This window comes from Myzus persicae, unplaced genomic scaffold (assembly GCF_001856785.1).
Source record: "Myzus persicae strain clone G006 unplaced genomic scaffold, MPER_G0061.0, whole genome shotgun sequence".
Lineage (NCBI taxonomy): Eukaryota > Metazoa > Arthropoda > Insecta > Hemiptera > Aphididae > Myzus > Myzus persicae.
The window spans coordinates 759335-783971 of record NW_019104189.1 but is presented as its reverse complement, the minus strand read 5'-3'; the positions used below and the strand labels follow the sequence as shown (position 1 = coordinate 783971).

The window sequence follows — 24637 nt, the reverse complement described above, 5'->3', positions numbered from 1 at the left end:
TCTGAAAACGAATTAGTTGCTTCTAAACATATTTGTTTTATTTAAGTATTTTATTCCATGTAATTGTTTTCATTTACTTGATTATATTTAATAGAAATATTGGGGTGATCTAGAATAAGGTCCTGTCTTGGCGGACTTAAGATTGAAAGCATAGTTGGCAATAAGCCAATAATAAGAGAGATAATGTGTGCTGTAATGCCGTGACCACCATGGTGATAATTTCATACATCGGATACCTAACCGTGAATGTGACATAACTACCTTTTACAAAACCTTTTCTTTGATATTTAGGTGGTTCTTGGAACAAATTATAGGACAACTCCGGGTGAATATAAGTTCCCATACCATACACAGCAGGGAAAAATAAATCATTATATTTAAGTAAGTTCATACATGAAAAGTACAGCCCTGTGTAGTGTAACCTTTCATGACAAAAATAGATCAGTCAGTGTGTAAGTTTCTACACGAATAAAAACTTCAATAATGTTACTTTTACTTTTTTTTCATCCAAAAATAAAATAATTTTTTTTACAAATTATTCGATACTTACTGTCTACTGAATTAAGGGCATAATTACAAAAAAAATGTATTGCTTAATGTTTTCTTAAACTATTTTTTAATTTTGATAATATTTCGTATTGATGCATAATTAAAGTATTGTTTTTGCCACCACCTTATATTTACCAGTACCTACACCTACTTCAATCTTCAACTTGACTCAAATGCTAATAGCAATAATATTTTATATACTATAGTATAAATATATAGTATTATAATTTATAATAATAAATTAGTAGAATGATAAATTCGATTTTTTCATCAACAATTTATTCAACCTGCCATGAACCTAAAAGTAAGAAAAATACTATAATAGCAGTTTAAATGTAAGCAGAAAGACTAAGGCAATATCTTTATTACACTATAACTTTTGATTTTTCGCTTAAAATATATAGCTCTACCACTGTTCTATCAATTTAGGTATTATTTAAAAAAAAGTTTATTTCTGTAAGAAGTTAATAAAAACTAATTTTTTTAGGGTAGGTAACCAAACACACACCAAATGTAGTAAACGTTATAAAAAACGTTATAACTAGGGAACTAACTTTATAGCAATAAACAAATAAAAACAAATGTGTGTACGGATACAAACAAGACAGAAGACACAGATCATTGTAAAATCAATTCATTCATCATCGTTCTGCTTTTAGAAATTGGATGTTCAAACGAAATTTTGAAAATTATAAAATAAATATTTGGTTAGAATATTAAATATTTAAATATCTATGGTTATTCGTTTTTGAGGTACAACAAAATATAAAAAATTCTCATGTATACAATTGCAAGTACAATAACTATTGTCAAAATTATCGTTATTCAATTTTTACTTATTTTCAAAGTAATTTTTTTAAAAAAATTTCAAATTAATTGTGCGTAGGTCTTATTCCATAAGTGATATATTTACATATTATGCATTGTTCATTCGGTTATTAATTATTGTTATTTATTTGTATTTAATTAATTATTCGAAGGTTCTGTCACTGGACAGCTTCCCTCCTCATATATATTGTCATGTAAATATTATTTTCCATAATATCATATTATATTCTATTTGATTATTGAACACATGCTACAGATTGTAAATTCTCTATTTTAAATAAATACAAAATTAATAATTGAGGTAATTACGGCCAACCATTAATAGATGGAAAACACTTACCTACTCGGCAAAATCATAAATTAAAATTTGATTAAGATATTCTTGTATTTATATTTTAGGTAAATAAAAGTAGTGTTATAATTTCAATTTTTCAAATTATACAAGTATTAAATGTTGCCAATATTGCACAATTAATTAATATTGAATATTTGAATATATACTATTTAAGTCAGTATAGAGCAATTTTATTATTATAATTTAGAACAACTGACTACCAAACTGTTCGATTTCTTATGGTAAGATGATATACAAACGTAATAAAATAATAAACAGCTCCAATTTTTTTTTCACATTGCGATTTTAAATTTTTAACCATTGTCAAATAATCACTGTTTGGTCATGATATTGAAGTTATAATGTAGGCACCTATTGTTTTATTTGATATGTTCCTGCAAACAAGGGGGACTAGACTTACCTACAATAAATGTATTTTATTTTAATATTCAATGTCACGGAAAAATATAACTGTCAGTCGCATCATAACCATAACTTACAACTCGAAAACAAGACTTTGAAGTAGGTACCTACTGGCTACCTACCATGTGTGCATAGACAGGCGTGAACCATTAATGATGAATGATGATGAATGATTATTTTTTAATGTTTTATGTGAATATGATATTCTAGATTACCTACATATTAATATATTATATCAAATATATGATACTACACTTAACAAACGTAAAAACCTAAATTATTTTTCATAATAATTGGTTTACCTAAGTCATATCTAATCTAGAACGTTTAAGCCTTTAAGGAATAGTAATCGTTAAATATTTGCAAATAGTTTAGTTAGTAAAATGTAAGTGTTTATTAGGTTATGGATAGAAAGTCGTGTTTCATAATATTTTATATTTATAATTTTGATTTTGAGGATAAAGAGTATTGTGCAAATTTCCAAACTAGGTTGACAATTTCATCTAATTGGTGACTGAGGTATCAAAATATAAAACATTTTCAACAAATTAATTTAATTTCCAATTAGGGGTTGGCGAAATCTGTAGTTTGCCATTTTGTCATTTTCTTGTGATATTTGTGGTGGAACAATATTGTCGACCTAACTTCATAACTAGGCTGGAAAACATACGGGTATGGTAGGTTAAGATATGTCAAAATGTACTAGAAAAGGGAATAATCTGAGCACTCAAAAATATCTTGAATTAAATCTATACCCAAGTACAATTTCAGCTTACTTGTTTGGCTATACAAAATAAATTAAATAATTGGCTTTTTTAACATCCCTGTGAAGACAATGTGCTGAACCTAAATCACTTAAAATTACGACCATAATTAAAGATAATAAATAATAATAATATAATTATAATTTACTACTCACTTTTCGAAGCCGAGTGCCGAGTAGGACTGGAAGTCATAGCCAACAGCTTACAGCACCGCCATCTATCAGAGTAGTTTGGGATTTTTACGCACGTGCGTTTAGGACCACTGTTTAATTTCATCGCTAGTTGGCGCCATTGTATGGTTTTTTTTTAAACACTACATTATCAAAATAATAATATTATTTCTATTATGTGTCATGTGTGTCCAGTAAATTTTACTACGAATAACTGAATAACCCATTAAAATATGGTCGCTAGTCTTGCAACTGCGACATTTACGACATGTTGTGCAATAGGAACATTTGAAGAAAATTTCAATTATACCTTATTCATTTTTGAGTTACACCGAAAAAACAAAATTGATTTTATCAAAAACTGGATTTTTCTCAAATTTAAAAAGTTATTTTGGAAAATCATAGGACATTTTTACTTTTGGTTCCCCCCTCCATCCAAAGTGCCAACTAGATTCAATTTGTTACCAGAACCAGCATATCAAAGTTAAGAGGACGTGATACCCGCATGTGTTGTCTCCGTCTTACAAGTGCGTAACATAGCAAATGTACACTTCAGCACAACACGTGTAGCTCCGTTAATTTAAAAATTAAAGTGAATTGACCTCTTATAAAATCTGAAGGTAAGATTATTATCTAGGCAACCTCATAGGCTTTTTATTATATTTTTATTTTAACGCGAGTTATAAGTATTTTAAGATGTATAAAAAATTTACAATTTTTAAAATACTCATAACTCGGGTTAAAATTAAAATATAGTAAAAAATCTATGAGGTTGACTAGATAATAATCTTACCTTTAGATTTTATTAGAGGTCAATTTGCACTAATTTTTAAACTAACGGAGCTACACGTGTTCTGCTGAGCGTAAAATATGCTATGCTACGCACTTGTAAGACAGAGACAACACATGCAGGTATCAAGTCCTCTTAATTATCCAAGCATCTTTTCTACTAAAAAAAGTATCTTCAGACAAAAAAAACACACCATTGTAAACACAATACATTCGTCGCCCCACACAGAATCTAAAGCGATGTAATAGATGAAACGAAAAATTTGTTATGGAATAGTATGGATGGTTTAATGATCTTAAAATTAAAATTCAGCATACAAATTATACATATATATATATATATGTATTATATAAAATAATATGTTTTAAATGTTTTCATAAGATCCAAAATCATTTTTAAGAATAAAATTGTACCTAATATATTACGTTTTAAAACAATTTAATTTAAATTATGATTGCAATAGAACATATTTTAAAGTAGGCGCTTTGAATCATGATATAAAACTTCTTGCGAATTTTCACAATGTGTTAATAATTCATTGTATGGTACGGCTAGTATAATATAGGCCTTAAAAGTATAAATATATCGTATAACTACTGTTCGTACCTATTTAAAGTATTGAAAACATTTTATTTTTATTTTTAACTACCAAATACAGTCAGTATCGTCTATACTCTATAGCCACGGTCAAGGGACCATAAAAAACACGTCGTTATAACCAGATGTCGTTGTATATAATATGTACAAATAAATAAACGGGATTATGTGAGGACCTTGAAATTAATGTCGTTATGACCGGCGCTGTTGTAGATGGTGCGGACTGTATTATTGTATTAAAACTATAACAATTTTAAGAATCGTATAGTAAAAAAGTTAAAATAAAAAAATTAATTTAAAATTGACAGGATTTATAATAGTTGGATTTAGGTATTGTTCTGTACTTAAAGTCTTTGAATTTTACGTATTATAAAATAAATATCGTATTAGAATGCAAGTATAATTGTATAATTAGAAATATATATAATTATGTACATTTAGTGTACTTTTAGTTGGAAAATATTAACACATATAATAAATAATAATTTACAATTTACCTAGGTACAATAATAATTATAACAATGTATAATACATCTAGTTATGATAAATTAAAATTAAAATAATTAAAATTTGATGTTTATAACAATTTATTACAAATTGGCTCGTGTTATAAATTTTATTTTAATATTATGATTACCGTGCGTAGGCACCTCTGCGACACTGCGGTGGCTAAGGCGAAGGAGTAGATGCCTAAAGTAAGTGTGCAAAACGGCTGCGAGTCGATGGAACGGGGTAATACATTTTAGCGGTTGAAGGTCGCAGAGGCTATATCATCATCATAATAATAATAATAATAATAATAATATAATATAATGGTTGCGAAACCTTTGGATGAGCATTCTGACGACCGGTTTTCGACGCAAGAAGACCACAAAAAATAACATGTACACAGACGAAAAAAATTATGTATAATACGGTTTGAAAAATATCTAGTACATAACGAGTACCTGAACACACACACACGGGTTTTTTTTTTAGTAAAAAAAACTTGGAACGGAGATTGAAAAATTGTCGTTAGGAGGGGCTTGTCGTGTTCAGGTGTCTCTTAAAAATTCTCCCATCCCGGATTACTGGTTTTTGACAATAATTATTGCTGGATACCGTCCAATACATTGTAGCGCCCGCGCGTGTAGCCGTGCAGGTATATATAGTAAAGGCCGGCGTTCAGTAAAGTATCCAGTCAATTGGTAGCTGTAGGGTTGAACAGTACCAACTCGGCAGACGCAACAAGCATTATGGCTTCCAGTGCTATGGTGAGTACGACCACGACATTATTGTTGTTATATCATATTTCTATAGTCAAACGACTACTGCTGTTTCTCACCATTAAAAATCTAACTATAAAATATAAGATTACGTTAACAAGCTTTTAATTTTATTTATTAAAAAATGTATATAATAATATAACACACGGTTGTCTTATATCCTGCAGATAGCCGTGATATGTGCTTAGTAGTCAGTAAAGATTGGTATCCGATAGTATTCCTTAATTTATATAATTGGTGAATCTTAAGTTTAAATATAATCTTGATTTTTACAATTAATTTTATTTTTACTTTAATTTTTTTTTCATAATATGTAAATATGTCACAATGCCAGTAGAAATTTATTTTTCAAAACAAAAAAAACTTTTACTATTAAACTAGTGCTATTATCTATACTATATTGTTCACCTAGCGTTTAATGTATGTTCCCATATTATTGTTATTAAAACATGTAAGCATACTCTTTACAAATGTAATATTTAGGAATACAATACCAATATTTATACGCTTTTTGAGTTGTAGGAACTAAGTGCATTAAAAATATTTTAACTTGTTATTTTATTAATTTGTAAATTATAATTTTATGTTTGAAATACTGATTCCATTGATATTTATGATATAGATTTATATACGACATAGGTACGAATAATAATCAATAAACTTGTCAAACTATAAATTAGTAATTAAAAATACAAACGTTATTTAAGTTACGATTGACTGAAAAATATTTAATATTTTAATGATATGGCTTACATTATTTCGGTTTCTGGTTAACATGTCGGGACGTTTAAAAATGTATACACAAGGTCTTAATGAAATTTATTTTAGTATACGAAGTCTATATATTATAAGTATTGGGTTAGTTCAATCACAGATATAATATTATACAAGTCACAAAATACGTGATATACCTAACAATAGAATGGCATTAGTTGAACACAGAATTATATTTATTATATCTGTTAAAATTTTCCCTAACTTCGATATAAATTACATAACTATAAAAATATAAAACTAGAAATAATTAATTTAAAAATTTTATTTTTTTTTTTAGATCCAAATAGCTCTACTAGGACTCCTAGTTGTGTCCACCGCATTTGCTGACACCAAGCCGGCAGATAAGAACGAGAAGAAAAGGGACACCTTATTCAACCCATTCACATTTGGAGCCAAGACTTTTGGCTCATCAACCCCAGCTCCATTTTTGTTTGGTAGCTCATTCTCGTCGACTGCAGCACCATTCAGATCCGTTTCTTACAGCTCCACACCAGCTCCGTTCGCATTCGGTAACTCTTTTGCATCAAATGCCTACTCCAACGCAGCGGCAGCTCAATCTTCCGATGGAGCATTATTCATTGGATCTTCCACACCTGCTCCATTCTACGATGGATCATTCGGTTCTTCCACCCCAGCTGCTCTAATTGGTTCATCTACACCCGCACCTTTCATATCTGGTGCCGCAGTGTCCAGTGCCGCACTATCGGACGCAAGCTTCGCGTATTCTTCCACCCCAGCTTCACTTTTAGTTGGAGGAGCTTCGCCCGTTGTTTCGTCTACTCCGGAAGCGGTTGTTTTGAATAGATCACCGGCTTTTGCTACATCATACGGTTCATACTATTCAGGAGCTTACGCCCCGTCGTTCTCTCAAGGCGCAATCGTCAAGTCTGACGCAATCAGCCACGATGCAGTTGAAATACCAGCAGTAGCTAACGCCCCTGCACCTCATCACGAAGTTACCATCACCAAAGAAGTTCCAGTTCCATACTACGTCCAAGTTGAAAAGAGAGTCCCATACCCCGTTGTCGTTCGTGTTCCACATCCATACCAAGTTACTGTAGAAAAACACGTGCCATACGCCGTACATGTCAATGTAGACCGTCCAGTTCACGTTCCTCAACCATACCCAGTCGAAGTTGAGAAGAGAGTGCCATACCCAGTAGAAAAGCCAGTACCTTATGAAGTGAAGGTCCCAGTCGACAGGCCGTACGCAGTTCCAGTTCCAGTTGAGAAACCCGTCCCATACGCGGTTGAAAAACCAGTCCCATACCCAGTGCGAGTAAATGTTGACAGACCATACCCCGTAGAAAAACCAGTGCCATACCCATTTTCCGTCGAAAATCCAGTGCCATACGCAGTAGAGAAGGCTGTGCCATACCCAGTTGAAAAATTTGTTCCATATGCTGTTGAAAAGATTGTTCCTTATCCAGTTAGGTACGATGTTCCTGTTAAAGTTTCAGTTCCAGTTGAAGTTAAAGTTCCAGTATCAGTGGACAGACCAGTCCCATACCCAGTAGAAAAGAGAGTGCCATACCCAGTTCAAGTTCCAGTTGAAGTTAAGGTCCCAGTCCCAGTTGCAGCTCCAGCTCAACGTTTCGCCACTGTCCACTATTATCAACAATCTCCAGTCGCTTTGGGATATGAATCAAGTGCTCTTTATGGTCAATCTGGTTACAAAGCTTTCTCATCTGGTTTAGCTCAAGGTTCTGGAAGTTCATTCTACAGTTCTTCTCCAGCGTCTGCTGGTGCATTCTACAGCTCTACTCCAGCGTCTGCTAGTGCATTCTACAGCTCTACGGCTAGCCCAATCAGCACATACAGTTCAACTGTCAGCCCAGCTGGATTCTACGGCTCAAACGTCGTCCAAGAAGGTTTCGTTGGTTCATCCGCCGCTCCATTCAGTTTCGGCCAACAATCTTTCTTTGGATCTTCGACACCAGCCCCATTCAACACTTTCTCCTCTGACTTAGCATCTTCTGAATTAAAGTCTGCTAGCATTGGATCTGCCAGTCTAGATTCGGTCGCTGTTGGAAGTGCATCTTTGAAAGCCACCAACTTTGACGTTGTCAAGAAATAAATCGTTGAAAACTTAAATTTATCTGATATGGAATTTTCATTATTTTAATGTTCATAGAATAATGGAAAAATGATCTATATTTTTTTTAGAAAGCCGTCATTTGTTTTGCAGATTGACGATTTCAATTATTAATCTGTAATATTTTAAAGAAGTAAAATAAAAAAAAATACGTGCAATTAACTAATTAAATGTATTTATTTCATATTATTCAATACAATGAATCAAGATAAATCTGTATGGTTTGAAATCAATTTAAATTGCTAAAAATATGTAATGAAAAGTAATCTTCGGAAAATTGATAAATATTTTCATTGCTTTCAACATAAGTAGATACATAGACTACCATTGTCCATTAGGGACTGTGTGAAAAAAAAATATAGATAATATACAACATACTAGCTGAATACCTAGAAATATTTTTATTGTGTACAAGAATATTTTGATATAATACAATGAAAAGTTATTTAAAATATACAACATTTAATACAAGTAATAGAATATAGGCCCAACGTGTAAATTATTTTTAATTTATTGGAGATAAATAAACAATGTGTTTTGCGTAAACATTTTTAGTTTACGTTAACCGTAGATGAATTATTGATAATACTGTTCACTCTTGCACCCCTTATCTATTTTTTTCAGCTCACTTGTAAGTTACTTGTTGTGCATTTTATATAATTAAGTCAATATTATATTTGATAACTTATATAAGTATATAATATAAATTCAGGCATAAGTATATGAATAAATATTCTAAGCTTTGAAACAGATATAATTTTATGCTGTTATAATATTGAATAAAAATAACTTTGAAGTTTATTTCATTAAAATTGATATACTATTAAATTGTCTAATGCAGCACATAGTTATGAGCAGAGAATGATTAAGAAATATTTAGGAATTGATGATAATTTATACTCAAATTTATGAGATTCGTTTAAAAATGGAAATAATTAAATTTCATACAATAAATATCACCTATTTCTAATACCAACACATAATATTCACCGGTGCATATAGTTTTTATAAAATATAATTATAACATTTCATAAATAAAAATGAAGGTATCATATGAGGAATTGTTGATTACCGAGGTCATTAATAAAATATTTTAAAGTATGAGACTAATATAATAGTTTTATAAATTTATATCAGTAAAATATTTAAGTGTCAATGTTTACTTAAATGCAACATTGGAAAAATGACACAAACATCTACAGGTTTTTAATATATATGAACTGCATATTATTTATTGGAAATATTATGTTAATTAAAAATAATAAAAGCATTAATTGTAGAAACTTGAAAATGTCCACGATTACCTACTTATATTTTCATTTGATTCATATAATAAAACTTTAGTTTTTATAACATTGAAGCTTAGTTTAAGTTAATATTAATAATATTTTAATTTTCGAATTTTTCAATGTTAAAAAATTATATTTTGAGAAGAAATGTTCGTCATAACGTGGTACAATAAGGTCCCATAAGTTGTTTTTTAAAATACTTTAAAAATATTAAAAATACATGGTCTCAATGTCTTTTTTTTAGCGTTTGAATTTCAAATTTCTACGAAATTAAATACACATATATAAAAAAATACATAAAATAATAAAATATATTATGATATTTAATGTATTTAAAAAATATTAATCAAAGAAACTTTGCCATTACTGTTATGACATTATATTCACATTAAATAAAAAAACATATTTCAAATAATTTTAATCTTTTTGTAATCACGAACCGGTTCACATAATTTTATAAAATGTCAGTATTTACTTATTATGAGTTATATACTTCGACAATTAGTTATAAGTTATGTGAATTTTATTTTGCAAAAATTGTCTGAATTTAACTACCAAATTAAGAAAGTACTTATAATAGTATTATAATATAAAATTTATAATTTTTTATCCTAACTACTTATACCTAGAAATACCTATATCTGATACAGTAATCTTCACTCACAACCGTTTTTCGTACTCAATATATTACTATGTTATGTTAATGAATTAAAATATAATACCTACATCCGTTACTTAATGACGAGATCTCCTTAGATGTGAATTAAAAGAAATTGTTGTAATTAATTAATATAAATTACCTATATGCAGGGTTGCATGAAAAATGTATTAATTTAACAGTCCAATAAAATTTAGCCGAATCATGGGTCACTACATCATGTTTTTAGGGCTATTAGCTCACTATTGATTCGTTAAATGTTTAGCGATTGTTCATGCAACCCGGCACTAGTATAATATATTGAACGATATGACTACCACTATAGCTTTCTTCCGTATTTCCATGTCTTAACAGTTTCAAATAAATATTTTCGTAAGCTCTGTAGACTCCATGATATTAGTTTTGGAAAACACTACACAATATCTATAGTGTACATCATTTTATTTTTGCCCAATTAATTAAGCTAAGTTAAGTCAAGCATTAATTTACAGTTTCAAATCTCTTTTTCATCAATAAATCGTGTGTAAGGGAAATAATTCTCAAAATATTTCTTATAATAGTTTGGAAGAATGTATGTTATTTATTAATATAATATTTGCATTTATTTACGATTTTGCTTAAATCACCCAGCGACGGCGGTTTAAATATCCTTTCAGTACTTTATCACACATTTTATTGTTAAAATTGATTATCAACTAACTTGATTTATTTGTTTAATAAACGTATATATTATAAAGTCTGTGGCGTATAGCAATAACAATATAATATAATAATCAATAATGTTTCATTTATTATTTTCTTTAGATCATTTCTGCTCAGAACCGTTGTAGACTGGGAGCTACTAACGGTTTAACTTTATCTATTTTAGCTTTCTTGGTTTTTTTTTTATATCATTGAATCAGGACTCGTGAATGCAAATAATACAATGAAAATATTGACAGAGCTACAGAAGTCTAAAGAACAGTGATTACTGAATTAACCAGCTGTATTATTGTTTATTTTCTGTAGTTTAATAATCATCGATAATTTCTACACAAAATGGAAGATCGTGTTATTTAATGGCTTGGGTCTTAGATAGTAAACCTACCACAGTACTACCACTATTTAATATTTGCTGTAACCGCAGACTACAACTTCTATGATCTACAATCGAAAACTGGCGAGCCTAATCAATAGTGGGCTCAATATAACCACATATTTGGCTGATGTCTCACTATTCTTTTTTTATTGCTTTAAAATACACTTTGGGTTAGGTATGGACGTGTGGTTTTCTGATGTCGAAGGGAGGCACTATTCGTATATATTATGTATTATTATTCATTATATATCATGTTGGTTAATGATTTTTAAATTTTATTAACATTTAAAAAAAATATAATAATCTATAATTTATAATCTTATACTTACTACAGTAGACTTTTCCAACCTTATAACTATGGTGACCACCCTGAGTATTAATTTTTTTAGCGATCCTTAAATATAGATATATCATATATTTTAATAAACAGGACAAGTATTATAGATTGGTATTGAAAATAAATATTTGTTTTCCAATAATTACAAAACATAAAGCACAGATATCATAATTTGTTTACCTGTTAAAACTGTAAATTTATTTTATCATAAATGTATGCATAATAAATCTTTAAATATCAATAATCATTCTTAAATTAAGATTCTTAATGGCTGTTTGATGTTAATGATCTGAAATGGTCCTGTCTATTCTTGGCTTAATATAATTTGATAAGCTATAGTTATCATAGCTGTAGAACATGATATTTTTATTTATTATTGAGTTTTCTAATTCATTGTATTGATTTAAATCATATGTTGGTGACCCAAAATAATTGGTTGGCAGCCCTCACGTTGAAGAACACTTTATTAAAATACTTACTAATTTTTATAATATTTATTGACATTTATTGACATTAATTGTAATTGTAATTTTTGAATTTTTTTTTCATACCTACCTAAAAATATATATATGGTATACATATTTATTATTTATAATATATTTTCTTTTTAAAAATGTATATTTTGTTCTATTTTGTTTCTATTTTGTAATATCTAATATTATCTATACCATATTTCAAGGTTAGGTTAGAATTTTGTAGAGTATCTACTATTTTTCACACATTGATATAATATGTTATGAAAGGCTATTTTAAAATGGTACTCATTCAATAATCATATTTTGTGTCAAGTGCACTAGTAATTGTTTCGGCATAAGTTATTATGGTAGGTATACATTCTATGCACCTACCTATTTCACCATAAGGACGATGGCAGTACCTAAATTCCTCTCCTGCAATATTTGAGTAGTTTACAATAAGTTCAATTTTTAATATCGATTAATATTGCTGTAGGTATTTTATATTTTATTCTATGTATTAACTTTTAAAATATAATGCGTATGTTTAATTTTGCTTTATTTATTGAAAAACTTCACGATTTGTTTATAATCAATAATTCATAATATGTTTGAATTTGATTTTTTGAAATGCCAATGTCTAATTTAAAATTTTTAAGAATTTTTTTAGGCTCTGCACACATTGTAATCAAGTAAGTATAGATAAATTACAAATTAATATGATATACGATAAAAAATACAACTGTTATTAAACTTGTATGAATAGATATTATTTGGGAACTCGATTTGTCTTCATATTGTTCATCAACAAATGTTGTAGTTTCTTTGGGGTCATAAATTTCATATGTTACTGAAGTGCTTATCTCAGTTGTAGTAGATGTGGTGTCCGTAGCGGTCGTCGTTGTATTTGATCCATAATCGGATATAGTTGTATTTGGTTCTATGGATGACTGACTCGTGGAAGAAGTAGGATTTATTGTAGTTATTGGTGTGGTATCGTGATAAGTCTCTGATGTAAAGCTTGTTTCTGACGTTGGTTTAGTTCTATCAGTGTCTATGGTACTGGGTTGATCTGAAAACTGGGTACTTTCTGTTTCTGCTGGTGCTGTTGGTTTTTTAGTTATAGCCGTTGTGGGAGATTGAGTAGTAATAGGCAATTCCGAATATGGTTCGTCTTCCGTGACTTTTGTGGTTGAAGATTCAGTAACAGGTTCAATATCTTCGGAGTATTCTGTTTCGTCAGTATATTCCGTTTCTTCGGTATATGCCGTTTCCTCAGTAGATTCCGTTTCTTCAGTATATTCCGTTTCTTCGGTATATGCAGTTTCTTCAGTAGATTCCGTTTCTTCAGTATATTCAGTTTCTTGGGTTTCTTCTGTTTCTCCAGTTATAGTTGTCGAAGGAATCGAACTTGTAGTATATTTCTCTGTGGTTGAAGATTGAGGAATAGAAGGTTCAGAGCTAGGTTTATCCGAGGTTTCTTCAGTTTCTTCGGTATATTCCGTTTCTTCGGTATACGCCGTTTCCTCAGTAGATTCTGTTTCTTCGGTATATTCTGTTTCTTCGGTATACGCCGTTTCCTCAGTAGATTCTGTTTCTTCGGTATATGCCGTTTCTTCAGTAGATTCCGTTTCTTCGGTATATGCCGTTTCCTCAGTAGATTCCGTTTTTTCAGTATATTCAGTTTCTTTGGTTTGTTCTGTTTCTCCAGTTATAGTTGTCGAAGGAATCGAACTTGTAGTAAATTTCTCTGTGGTCGAAGATTGAGGAATAGAAGGTTCAGAGCTAGGTTTATCCGAGGTTTCTTCAGTTTCTTCTGTATATTCTGTTTCTTCTGTATATTCTGTTTCTTCGGTATATGCCGTTTCCTCAGTAGATTCCGTTTCTTCAGTATATTCAGTTTCTTTGGTTAGCTCTGTCTCTCCAGTTATAGTTGTCGAAGGAATCGAACGTGTAGTTAATTTCTCTGTGGTTGAAGATTGAGGAATAGAAGGTTCACAGCTTGGTTTACCTGAAGTTTCTTCGGTTTCCTCTGTTGTCCCATAAGTTGGTGTATCTTCAGTAGCTTCTGAAGCTTCATAGGCTTTTATTGTGTTTTCTGTTGCCGTAGAATTTGTATCGGATAAAAAATTATTATCGAATACAATATTGTTTGCATATTTTTCTGACGTTTTATTTGAAGTTATTGGGCTGATTACATTTTGGATCCAATTTGTGTACTTCAAAATATTATTAAATATCTTAGGTTCATTGAGTGAGTATATGCCATATAGATGATTATTACAGACCAAAGGAGTTCCATTATCGGTTATCTAGAAAACAGGTGTGATAAAAATAATTTATATAAATTTGCTACACCTAGCAAGTACGATATTCACTATCGTGAACACTCTATATAGTAGCGTGTAAACTTATTCTTAAATTTAAAATTGATTAATAATATTAATATTATTACTGTCTCATTTATTGTAAAACAAATATTAATTTTCTCAATTTTACACAGTTTTAATCAAAATAATAATACATTAATTGAGCCAATAGTGTCATTATTGCACGGAAAATAATTTAAACTTACATGAAATTAAGCTGCAATTAAAATGATTTGCAAAAAAAAGTTAAAATTAATTGTTTAAAATTTCAGTTGATAAGTTTTTCAACTTAATGATCAATTAAAATTTTAAATGTATAGAAAACCATTTATACACCCATGATTTACTTGGTATTGTATAATACTATAATATAATAGTATACATTAATTTTATTAAACTAAACTATAAATCTAAAATACCTACTATCTAAGCAGATAAGTAAATAATATGATAAATATACAATAGCAAGTTTATTTTATAAAATGTATTATTGTTTTCATATAATATAATATATATAATAACAATCAATTGCGTATTTTAACCTTTGTATGTTATTTAGTGCAAAGATTCATTTCTTAAAATTATTTTTTTTGAAAACCACATCGTTGCTGTGTGGGTAATTGTTCAAAATAATAAATAATGTATGAGTTTGTGTTGAATTTTATGAATATTATAAATATAATTGCTATTTCAAACTACGAAGACTTACGTTCTGTAATGAATTCCATATTTGTGAATGACAAATCGTGTCTTCTAAGTACCATTCGCTCTTATCATGTGGTTGTTTTAAAATATTTACCACGTTCCAATATATGAGTGATAAATCGTTGTTTGACTGTTTTTGAAAACTGGTCACAACGCATTCAGTATTGTTCGAAAGTTGATTTTCAGTGGCCAATTCGATGGGCGCTACCATATTAGTGACAATAATGGATTTTTCCATCTATTGCATAAATTATGAAAAAAACGTAAGAGTGGGGAAAAATATTTTAAGATAGTAGTAATCTTAAACATTGTACCTCAATTAATGCCACATCGTTGTATTTTGTTTTTATCACTTTTCTCGGCTTCAGAATGATTTCATGAGTTATATTATTTCGCATCGCAATATCTATACCATTCAATGGAATGTTGTCTACAGTCCTAGAAATAAAAATTAAAGTCCATTTAGTAATTGATAATTATACTATAATAACTTTATAATTTTAAAGTGAAGATTCAACAAATTAAATACCTACTTAAGGCAATGCGCAGAGGTTAGTATCCAGTTTACATCGATCAATGTGCCTTGACATAATATTTCTCCATTTGAAGGCGTTCTAAGGAACACCTAAGATCCGAAAACATAAAAATTCCATCATATTTCAATGTATGTAAAAAATACGAAAATCAAAGTACTTACTATGTAAGGGAATTGTTCGTTTTGCGCCCGTGTAGGTGGTGAACATTTTTTTTCATTTTGTAAAGGGTTTGTGCTCGATTCTTAAAAATAACATTTCATTTTTTAGAATTATTAGGGAGCTAAATTGTTATATATTCAATTTGACATTTGTGTATGAATCGTGAGAAATGTCCAGTGATTAGATCTGGTTTTGCAGGGAATAAGTCACATATTCCTTGTTGATTTTAAAAATATGAAATACCTATAAAATATTTTTGTTAGGCTTATAATAAATAGTAATTTCTATATAGGTATCGAATTCATATTATATAAATGTAATATAGGTATTAATTTATTAAAAATAAAATTTTTATACTTATAATAATCATTTTAAGAATACCCGAATACATTTTAATTTTTAAAAAATACTCTATTATTCTATTCAGTTTTTGTAGTTTACAAACGCGATTATTAATGAATATAATTTATCTCTACTCCTAAATATTATTAAAACGATAGTAATGTACAGTTTTAAAATAAACAAGTCTACATTTACTTGATGATGCATTTAATTTTAAATACTATATATAATTTCACTGGAAGATAACATAATAATAATACAAAATGAATATTTATTTTAGGTACTGTCAACAGTAACTAAAGTGTCAATAAAATCAAATAAAAAGTACGCTATACATTTAAAACAAAAAAATACCTAATTAGTTTGAAAAACTTATTGTTTGAAAAATAGTTGTAGTTCAATATTTAATTAATCGTTAGCTGATGAAAAAAACATCAGAGCTGTTACGGCAGGATGTGTTCAAGTTTAATAGAACACATGACATTTTAAGTAGTTAATATTATTACTCACTTACCTTTAAGCATCAAGAAACAGAATAAAATAATTTGAATATATTTGAACTTGTCCATGTTTAAACAAAATAAAAAAGTACTGTACATTATGAAATTTAAGTTTTAATTTACAGTAAAAGTGATTACTTAACACTAAGGTGTGCGAGTTGACACCTATTGGCAATCAATAGATTACAATTTTTCACATGTTTAGTATCAATAAGATAATTCTATGAGCACTTCACTCTCTTGAATTATCATCATATGTGTACAATTATGAGGACATGTACTGAACCATGTTAAAACAATATAAATTATTTAATTTTAATCGAAGGTTGACTACGAAAAACAAGTGGGTACTTCAAATTATTCCGATTGTTCTAATGATCATCACATAGGTTAATAATAATTAAAAAAACCTATAGTGTACTATCTACAAACCTAGTAAGTATGAGAATATCATATATATTGGTCAGTAATCTATTGTTTTTATTCCTTGCGAAGAATTTTTTATAAACAATAAACGACAAAAAACTTGTCAGTATCATGAAAAAAACATTTTAACGATACTTTTTAAACCTAAAATATTCAATGGAGTTTTTGAATGATCAATAAACTGGGTTAGATCAATTTTAAGATTATTTTGTACATGAGATTTATATAGGTATATAGACAAATAATTCTATTATACTACGATAATTAATTTCAAAAATTAATACCTGCCCATAACTATAATACAGTATGCACTTAATATAATTATAAAACAAGAGTGTATTATATTATTATCTTTAAAAAAATGTATATTATTTATCTTATTATATATTTATATAGTTCACAAAAAAAACTAATAGTGTATTTTTTTTTGAAAAAGTTTCAAATAAACCAAAATATGTGGGTGTATTTATTATACACCTATATGATAATATGATATACAATATTTACTATTTACCCATCTATATTGAACAGATGAAGTAAAATCATGTGTAATCATTAGTCATGATTCTAGACTAATATAAAGATCCATTAACAGTCTCAACTAATTTTCCACATCAATTTGTGTACTTATTAATTTAAGTATTTATAACACCGTATTTTTTTTCAAATATGTAATTTTAACAATATTCATTTTTATTATCATGTAACAATATATATTTTTAAAGTCATGTGCTAGAAAAAAAAATGATTTTCTACAAAATGTTGACCCAACACTTTACGACATTAATTATTTAAGTTAATGAAGTTAAATTTTTTTTATTTATAAAGTTTCGAATATGAGATGTAAAATATGAGTTATTTTATATTTGAACAAGAAAAAAAATCAGAAATCTCTTATGACAGAAAATATTTAATAATTAGATTTCCATTCAAACATGGTGTACCTATATAATTAATATTTAAACGATTTACCTAAAACGATTTTTTTTTTCAAAACTACGAATTTTATTAGAGCTGTTTCAGGGTGTTATAGAAAATAGGAAATCGTCAATTTTCATAAAAATAAAAAATATTAAATTGTTTTAATGTACACAAAATAATTATTATATATATAGTTACAAGTCCTTAATTATAATTAATAAACCTATTAGATAGCACATACAATTATGTAGTAGGTATACGTAGTTTGTTTAAGTTACTCAAACTACTTACAAGCAAATAAGGCACAACTAGAATACACAAGTTTTCGAATAATCGAAGTTCAAACAATAATAATAATAATGATAATAATAATATATATTATAGTATTCACTGTACTACATCAGCTATATTTATATACACTTAATCGTTATGGAAGAATAATGTAATTTTGTTGTACATGAAAATTTCTTAAATATAACAATAATATTACATACCTATATAGTTTTATAATCTATGACATAGATTCTATGTAATAGGTATAGTGTTTCTTATCTAAATACAAAAATAAATAAATAGCTTATATTAGTTTCCTTTGGACGAGTAATACTGAACGATTACAGTTCCAATTGAAATGTACACACACTACACACAAATATATAAATGTATAATTCCTATAATAATAATTGTACCTACATAACATAAATCAGTAATAAAAAATTAATAAATCAAAGTATTTATGTACATAAAAATTGTTATTTTAGACCTTATAAATATCGATTCGTAATTCTTGTAATATAATCTTGACATTTTTAACAGATCGTCTCTACGAACGTTCTTGTCATGTCATAATTCTCGACGACGTTGATTTGTACGAAACCATGATCGTCTATCGGTAATATTATTCATCGTTTGTGAATCCCTACCGTGGGTGTTTCAGAAGATGATCTCACGCCTGTACATCGAAAGGCGGCAATGCACTTGGAGCGAACACGTCTTATGCACACGAATTATTTGAGGAGACATGAACGATTTGAAGCAAGTCGTATCAGATTCATTCGAATTCAGTTTGATACTCGTACGTGTCAAACTGAAACCTCCTGTGTCAGTTGATAAAAGGCGGAAGTGGCGTGAACGGTGGCTCAACTTTTATCGCGGTCTCCTCTTCCCCGTCTTCTTCTATCTGCTGCTGCTGCTGCTGTTGCTGTTGCTGTTGTTGTTGCTGTTGCTGTTGATGCTGATGTTGTTGGTGATCCTGGACTTCGTATCCCATGGTCCCGACTATGTCACACTCGACGTCCGGCTGAAGGAGCCCTGCCATGTCCTGGCTCATCACGTATGAGTCGACTACGTGCTTGTTGAGTTGATGCCCGTGATAGTCGCGGTCGGGCGGCGATTGGTCCAGCGGACCCATCATGTCCTGCCGGGCCAAGCACTGCATGCTGGCCGAGAACAGGCCCGGGCTGTCTTGTGGCTGGACGGCGTACGGCGTGCCGCCAAAGTTGTTATTGTTGTTGTTGCTGCCGCTGCCGTGGAACGCGTTCTGACCGAACGGCGACGACCCGTTGCTGTTGAGCAGGTTTAGGTGAGCGAGGTCCCCGTAACCGGCGGCACCGTATCCCCAGGGCTCGGAGCCGCTGAGCGTGACCGGCGAACACGTGCCCAACGAGGGCGACACGTTACCACCGAACGTCGTCAGTGTGGTGAACGACGTCGAGCTCACAGACGATCCCGGAGATCCGGACGGGAAAACTGTAACATAATAGTAATATTACGATGATAAGACTGCAAACGTCAAGGATCGCTCGTCTTGTCGATAAGCACTTCCGAGAATACCAAATGGTTATGTTTCAGAGGGGTGGTTGAGAGGACGCCACACCCACGCGTGTTGCTTTCGTTGTGCAACAACGTAAAAAATATTGCACAACATTTGCGTTTAGCCTGATTAACTTTGTATATTGTTAATTTTAATATGAGAGGGGATTGATCTGTTTTTACGCCTATAAATAGATAAGAACATTATTTGTGTTTGTATTCAAATATTGGATTCCATATAGTATTTTAATTTTCAAGGAAATCTTATGAATATCCATTTATACAATTTGCTAGTCTCTGGACATCACATAATGCAAATAATAAGCAAAAAGTTAAGAATACTCGAGTAATAAATTTATTTTTGAATTATTAATCTGCATATTTTTAATTATTAGCTTATACGTAATTAATATTTTCTACTAATTGTATTATAATATACCACTGTTCATAGTACACTTGATACTAAGTTTTATAAAATAGCGTTAATTATTTTCTGATAATTTGAGCGAGAATAAATGTATGTATTACTAGCTGTATTCTAGAATACACTTACCGGAATTGGTCAAGTAAACGGTTTTCCTGGGTGGCTCCCTTTTCCGCCACTTGGCTCTCCGGTTCTGGAACCATACCTGAACTCTAGACTCGCTCAGCTTAAGGTTTAAAGCTAATTCTTCTCGGGCGAACACGTCGGGGTATGGAGCTCTCTCGAACGCTCGTTCCAATTCCTCCAATTGATGAGACGTGAATGTTGTCCTGCAGAAATGCATGCAAACAATAAAGTGATATTAAATAAAACGGTATTGTACAATTTACAATAAATCATAGTGATATTAGTTGGAAATCATGTTCTACCGGGTCGTTTTAAGATATTATACTTAAAGTGGTGGATAAAATATTTCAAAAAATAAAGAAATATATTATATTCTATAAAGATGTTAAATAATAATATTACTCAAGATATTTTATGAGCATACTGACCTCGTCTTTTTCTTCTTCGTCCCGTTGTTATCTGTGTTTTTCGATTTTGAACTAGATTTCTTTGGCACCGGTTGTTCAGTCGGTAGTCCTGTAAACAGAACAAACGATTTGATTTATTGACGATGAGGTAAAACGAAAACTGGTAAAAGAAACATTTGTGCTTTGTATAGTATTCATTCCCAATAAAACGGGCTTTTAGCATTGAAATGTTTAAATTTTTTTTACAGAAAAAAGAATATTCAGCAATGAAAAACTATCATGTTAATCTTAATTCTTTCTTCTTATTTAACTAACTCGTATTTTTATTTTTATTTAAAAAAAATATCTTATTATTCTTGTATCCTGCATTCGTTATTGTTTCAATACTGCCTTAAAACAAATCAATATTTCTTGATTTTGTGACTTCATACACCCGCATATTATTATAGTCACGTGAAGTTTAAAATATGATTTACCTGAAGACTGTTGGCCGGTGGTCGGCAACGGGTTCGCGTCCATTTCCAACTTGATGGCGTGCTTCTGTCCGTTGGCGTTGACGACGATGTCGGCCGGCTGCACCTGTACGGTGGACGTGACCGGCATCTGAAACAAGTCCTGCGGATCGCCGATCTGTACCTGCCTGTCCTGCTGCTGCTGCTGCTGCTGCTGCATTTGGTCCTGGACGCCGTGATGGTGTCGGTGCATGTCCATGTCCTGGAGCTGGTGATGGTGGTGGTGGTGATGGTGCTGCAAGTCCATGTGGTCGGGCACGGGCAGCGCGTATCCCATCATATCACCCGGCTGTTGGAACGCCAACAGCGGCTGGTGCTGGTGGTGCGCGGGCGGTGACCCGGGCTTGGTCTGGTGGTGATATTCGTTGAACATCATCGACTCGTCGAACGCGCCTTCGTCCATGGTGTCACGTGAAAACCCGTCGGCGGTTGTTATTATTAGGCCCGGCGTATTCGTTGTGTATAATTGCGGTAATCACAGGCCTGCGTCCACACGCACACGCACGCGTCGCGACGACGAGAGACGGGAGGCGGCGGCGGTCCTCCGTGAGCGGTGGTGGCGGCGGCGGTGGAGGGACGGTTAATTTCTGTTGATTGTCTACAATTGAAGCGGCGGCGGTGGTGGCGACGACGACGACGGGCTGAATTATAGGACCTAATATTATTATATTAAATAAACTTCGTTTAAGGGCAATTTAAAAAAAGCGAACCAGGTTTTAATAGCAGTCGGGCGCGCACGACTTGGAGCATTCGCGTAGTCGCTGCTCCTCCGACGCGGGTGAGTAGCTCGTTCGGTCTCTTCGGAGACGCAATCGGAAAACGAACGGGAAAACGAAAGCCAATAAATACGAATTGCCGACGCGTATAAACGACGTTTGTATTAATTATTGTTATTATTATTACGATGATAAAATGTATCCTCGCGGCGACGACTTATATTATATTTTAAACGGCGATGGGAACGCGTGTGGCCGCTGCGGTGTACGTCGTGCTCGGACCGTGTGAAGTTCAAAGTAAAAACATACCGTGTGCCCGATGTAAGTTTTCGCGTTCGACGGGACGTGCGTGCATATATGCGCGTGTACGTGGGCTGCGACCAATAGGGGCTTTTGGGAGTGGTGGCCCGTCGACCAATGCGACGCGCGTACACATAGCTAGGTATAATACAGCTCGCGGGGACCGTAGTCGTCCCTTCGACCATCACACGCACACGCGCACACACACGCGCGCACACGCGCACACACACGCACACACGCACACACGCACACACACACTTATGCGCACACGCGCACGCACGCACTCGAGCAAACAATATATTATTATTGTATTGTACCGACACGATATTAATATACAGTGTCACTGCGCAGACGGAAATAAACCCGTTCGGAAGATATTAACATAATAATATATACCTACGACGAGTCGACGAAGCACAAAGTTAGGTATACGCGATAACACTGTGCAAAATATTAACAATAATAATAATAATAATAATAATAATAATACAATCAACGCAGTTTTCGAAGATCAGAGTAATAGCGTATTGGAGGACGTATACTAAATACATCGTCTCATTCGTCTCCGTCCATCGTCTTCGTTAATAATAATTTAGCATAGCAAAAGCTCACTAAAAATCGCGGCTTGTAGGTTAATATTTGAGTTTAAACAGTTTAACCATATCGCTCAATTCGAAGGATAAGTAACTTCGAGATAGTGTCATTCATGCCATCACTCATGCCCACACCTCAGTAAAATAGCGTGTATGGAAGAAGTTTTGGGTTTAACGTTTTATTTAGGTGTAGTAATTATATTAATGTATAGTTACATAGGTATCGGTACTGGGTATACTATAATTATTGCATCTTTTTCCTAAGACAATATTTTACAAAATACAGACATTGTCTTGAAAATATTCTGCTATTTCAATTTAGAAATTTGGAAGTTTAAATTATTATGATATTAATTTTAATGTCAAAATTTAGATTTTGAAAAGTGCAAATATGCTATACTGCAGTTAGTTAAACAGAGATAGTATATTATTGGTAATAACTAATAACTAATACAATAACATCACTCCCTCAAGCGTAATATTATATTTTCATGTTTGACGCGTAAACAAGAATTTTCTTTTACATTTTCAATCAAATTAACTTGATGGGGCCAATGGGGGTGAGTTTTTAGTATATTAAAATATATTTATAATTTATTTGTTTGTGTGCTCATACCCATCATACTTAAACATGTTTCTCTAAAAATGATTTATTTAAAACTCTTTGAAATTACATAATATATTGGTATAGGTACCTACAAAAATATTTGAACTTAAAGATTTTATATTTATGTAATATATTTTGGTTTAGACTTTTGATACACAATCTATTTCGATAATTTGTATTAATATACCTAATAATATGTGATAGGCTTATCGTATCCAATTTTTGTTACACTGGCAGGAGAAATATTATAAAGTACTTACATAGTTATATTTATTAAAAATGGCATATAATATAAATACTTTAAATATTCAAAAATTATCCGAGCATAATGTAAGTAGGTACTTAAGAATAAAATATTTTGCGTCCATTTTATATTTAGTGTAAAATCAGGAGTATTTATCCTCAGTACTTACACAAAACATGGAACTTAAAACTTATTCTCGTCCAAACTGCGATTTGGATGAAATAACAAAAAAAGATTAATTTGTTTTTCAATTTACAGTAAAAAGGGTGTAGTTTTTATTTGAAAAAAAAAGTTTTCATGACTACAGGGCACCCCATAAATGGTATAAAAATATAGATTTCTATCAAAAAATATGGTTTTTAAAGCTTACATAGGAAATAGGTATCAACATGTTGAATTACATGCAGGTATGTAAGTTTATACTTAACAAAATATTTTAATTCAAAGTAAATTTCATAGGATTCATATTAAACATATACCTACCTACAGAGTTTCAAAAAATTGTCCGCATACTTACTTGATTTATTCC

General features: G+C 31.1%; 3 protein-coding genes across 4 annotated transcripts; 1 reads left to right on the top strand and 2 right to left on the bottom strand.

The window, feature by feature from the left end:
* The first annotated feature begins 5575 nt into the window (after positions 1-5575).
* Positions 5576-8948, top strand: LOC111039755 (skin secretory protein xP2-like). The gene is made up of 2 exons (XM_022323372.1): positions 5576-5708; positions 6775-8948. The coding sequence occupies exons 1-2, from the start codon at positions 5691-5693 to the stop codon at positions 8572-8574; spliced, it is 1818 nt and encodes a 605-aa protein (XP_022179064.1). The 5' UTR covers positions 5576-5690; the 3' UTR covers positions 8575-8948.
* Positions 8949-12988: 4040 nt separating this feature from the next.
* On the bottom strand, positions 12989-17221 carry LOC111039772 (paternally-expressed gene 3 protein-like). 2 transcript variants are annotated; one of them, XM_022323396.1, is made up of 6 exons: positions 17035-17221; positions 16181-16260; positions 16017-16108; positions 15798-15921; positions 15488-15721; positions 12989-14721 (listed from the first exon to the last, which is right to left on the bottom strand). In XM_022323396.1, the coding sequence occupies exons 1-6, from the start codon at positions 17117-17119 to the stop codon at positions 13117-13119; spliced, it is 2220 nt and encodes a 739-aa protein (XP_022179088.1). In that variant the 5' UTR covers positions 17120-17221; the 3' UTR covers positions 12989-13116. The 2 variants fall into 2 exon arrangements, with proteins under 2 accessions (XP_022179088.1, XP_022179089.1); XM_022323397.1 differs by having other exon boundaries at positions 12990-14721; positions 16181-16421; positions 17035-17149.
* Positions 17222-18899: 1678 nt separating this feature from the next.
* On the bottom strand, positions 18900-22716 carry LOC111039781 (probable serine/threonine-protein kinase yakA). The gene is made up of 4 exons (XM_022323411.1): positions 21613-22716; positions 21158-21245; positions 20733-20932; positions 18900-20116 (listed from the first exon to the last, which is right to left on the bottom strand). Exons 1-4 carry the CDS (start codon positions 22049-22051, stop codon positions 19470-19472), a joined length of 1374 nt encoding a protein of 457 aa, XP_022179103.1. The 5' UTR covers positions 22052-22716; the 3' UTR covers positions 18900-19469.
* Between the last annotated feature and the right edge of the window lie 1921 nt (positions 22717-24637).

What these genes read in the sequence shown, in the direction of transcription:
- LOC111039772 (XM_022323396.1), bottom strand. Translation starts at nt 17,119, where the DNA reads ATGTACAGTACTTTTTTATTTTGTTTAAACATGGACAAGTTCAAATAT. An exon ending in CTGTTTCTTGATGCTTAAAG is followed by an intron (nt 16,261 to 17,034) that starts GTAAGTGAGTAA and finishes GTTATTTTTAAG; the next exon opens with AATCGAGCACAAACCCTTTA. An exon ending in TATGGAATTCATTACAGAAC is followed by an intron (nt 14,722 to 15,487) that starts GTAAGTCTTCGT and finishes CCTGTTTTCTAG; the next exon opens with ATAACCGATAATGGAACTCC.
- LOC111039781 (XM_022323411.1), bottom strand. Translation starts at nt 22,051, where the DNA reads ATGGACGAAGGCGCGTTCGACGAGTCGATGATGTTCAACGAATATCAC. An exon ending in CACCGGCCAACAGTCTTCAG is followed by an intron (nt 21,246 to 21,612) that starts GTAAATCATATT and finishes TTCTGTTTACAG; the next exon opens with GACTACCGACTGAACAACCG. An exon ending in CGTTTACTTGACCAATTCCG is followed by an intron (nt 20,117 to 20,732) that starts GTAAGTGTATTC and finishes ATTATGTTACAG; the next exon opens with TTTTCCCGTCCGGATCTCCG.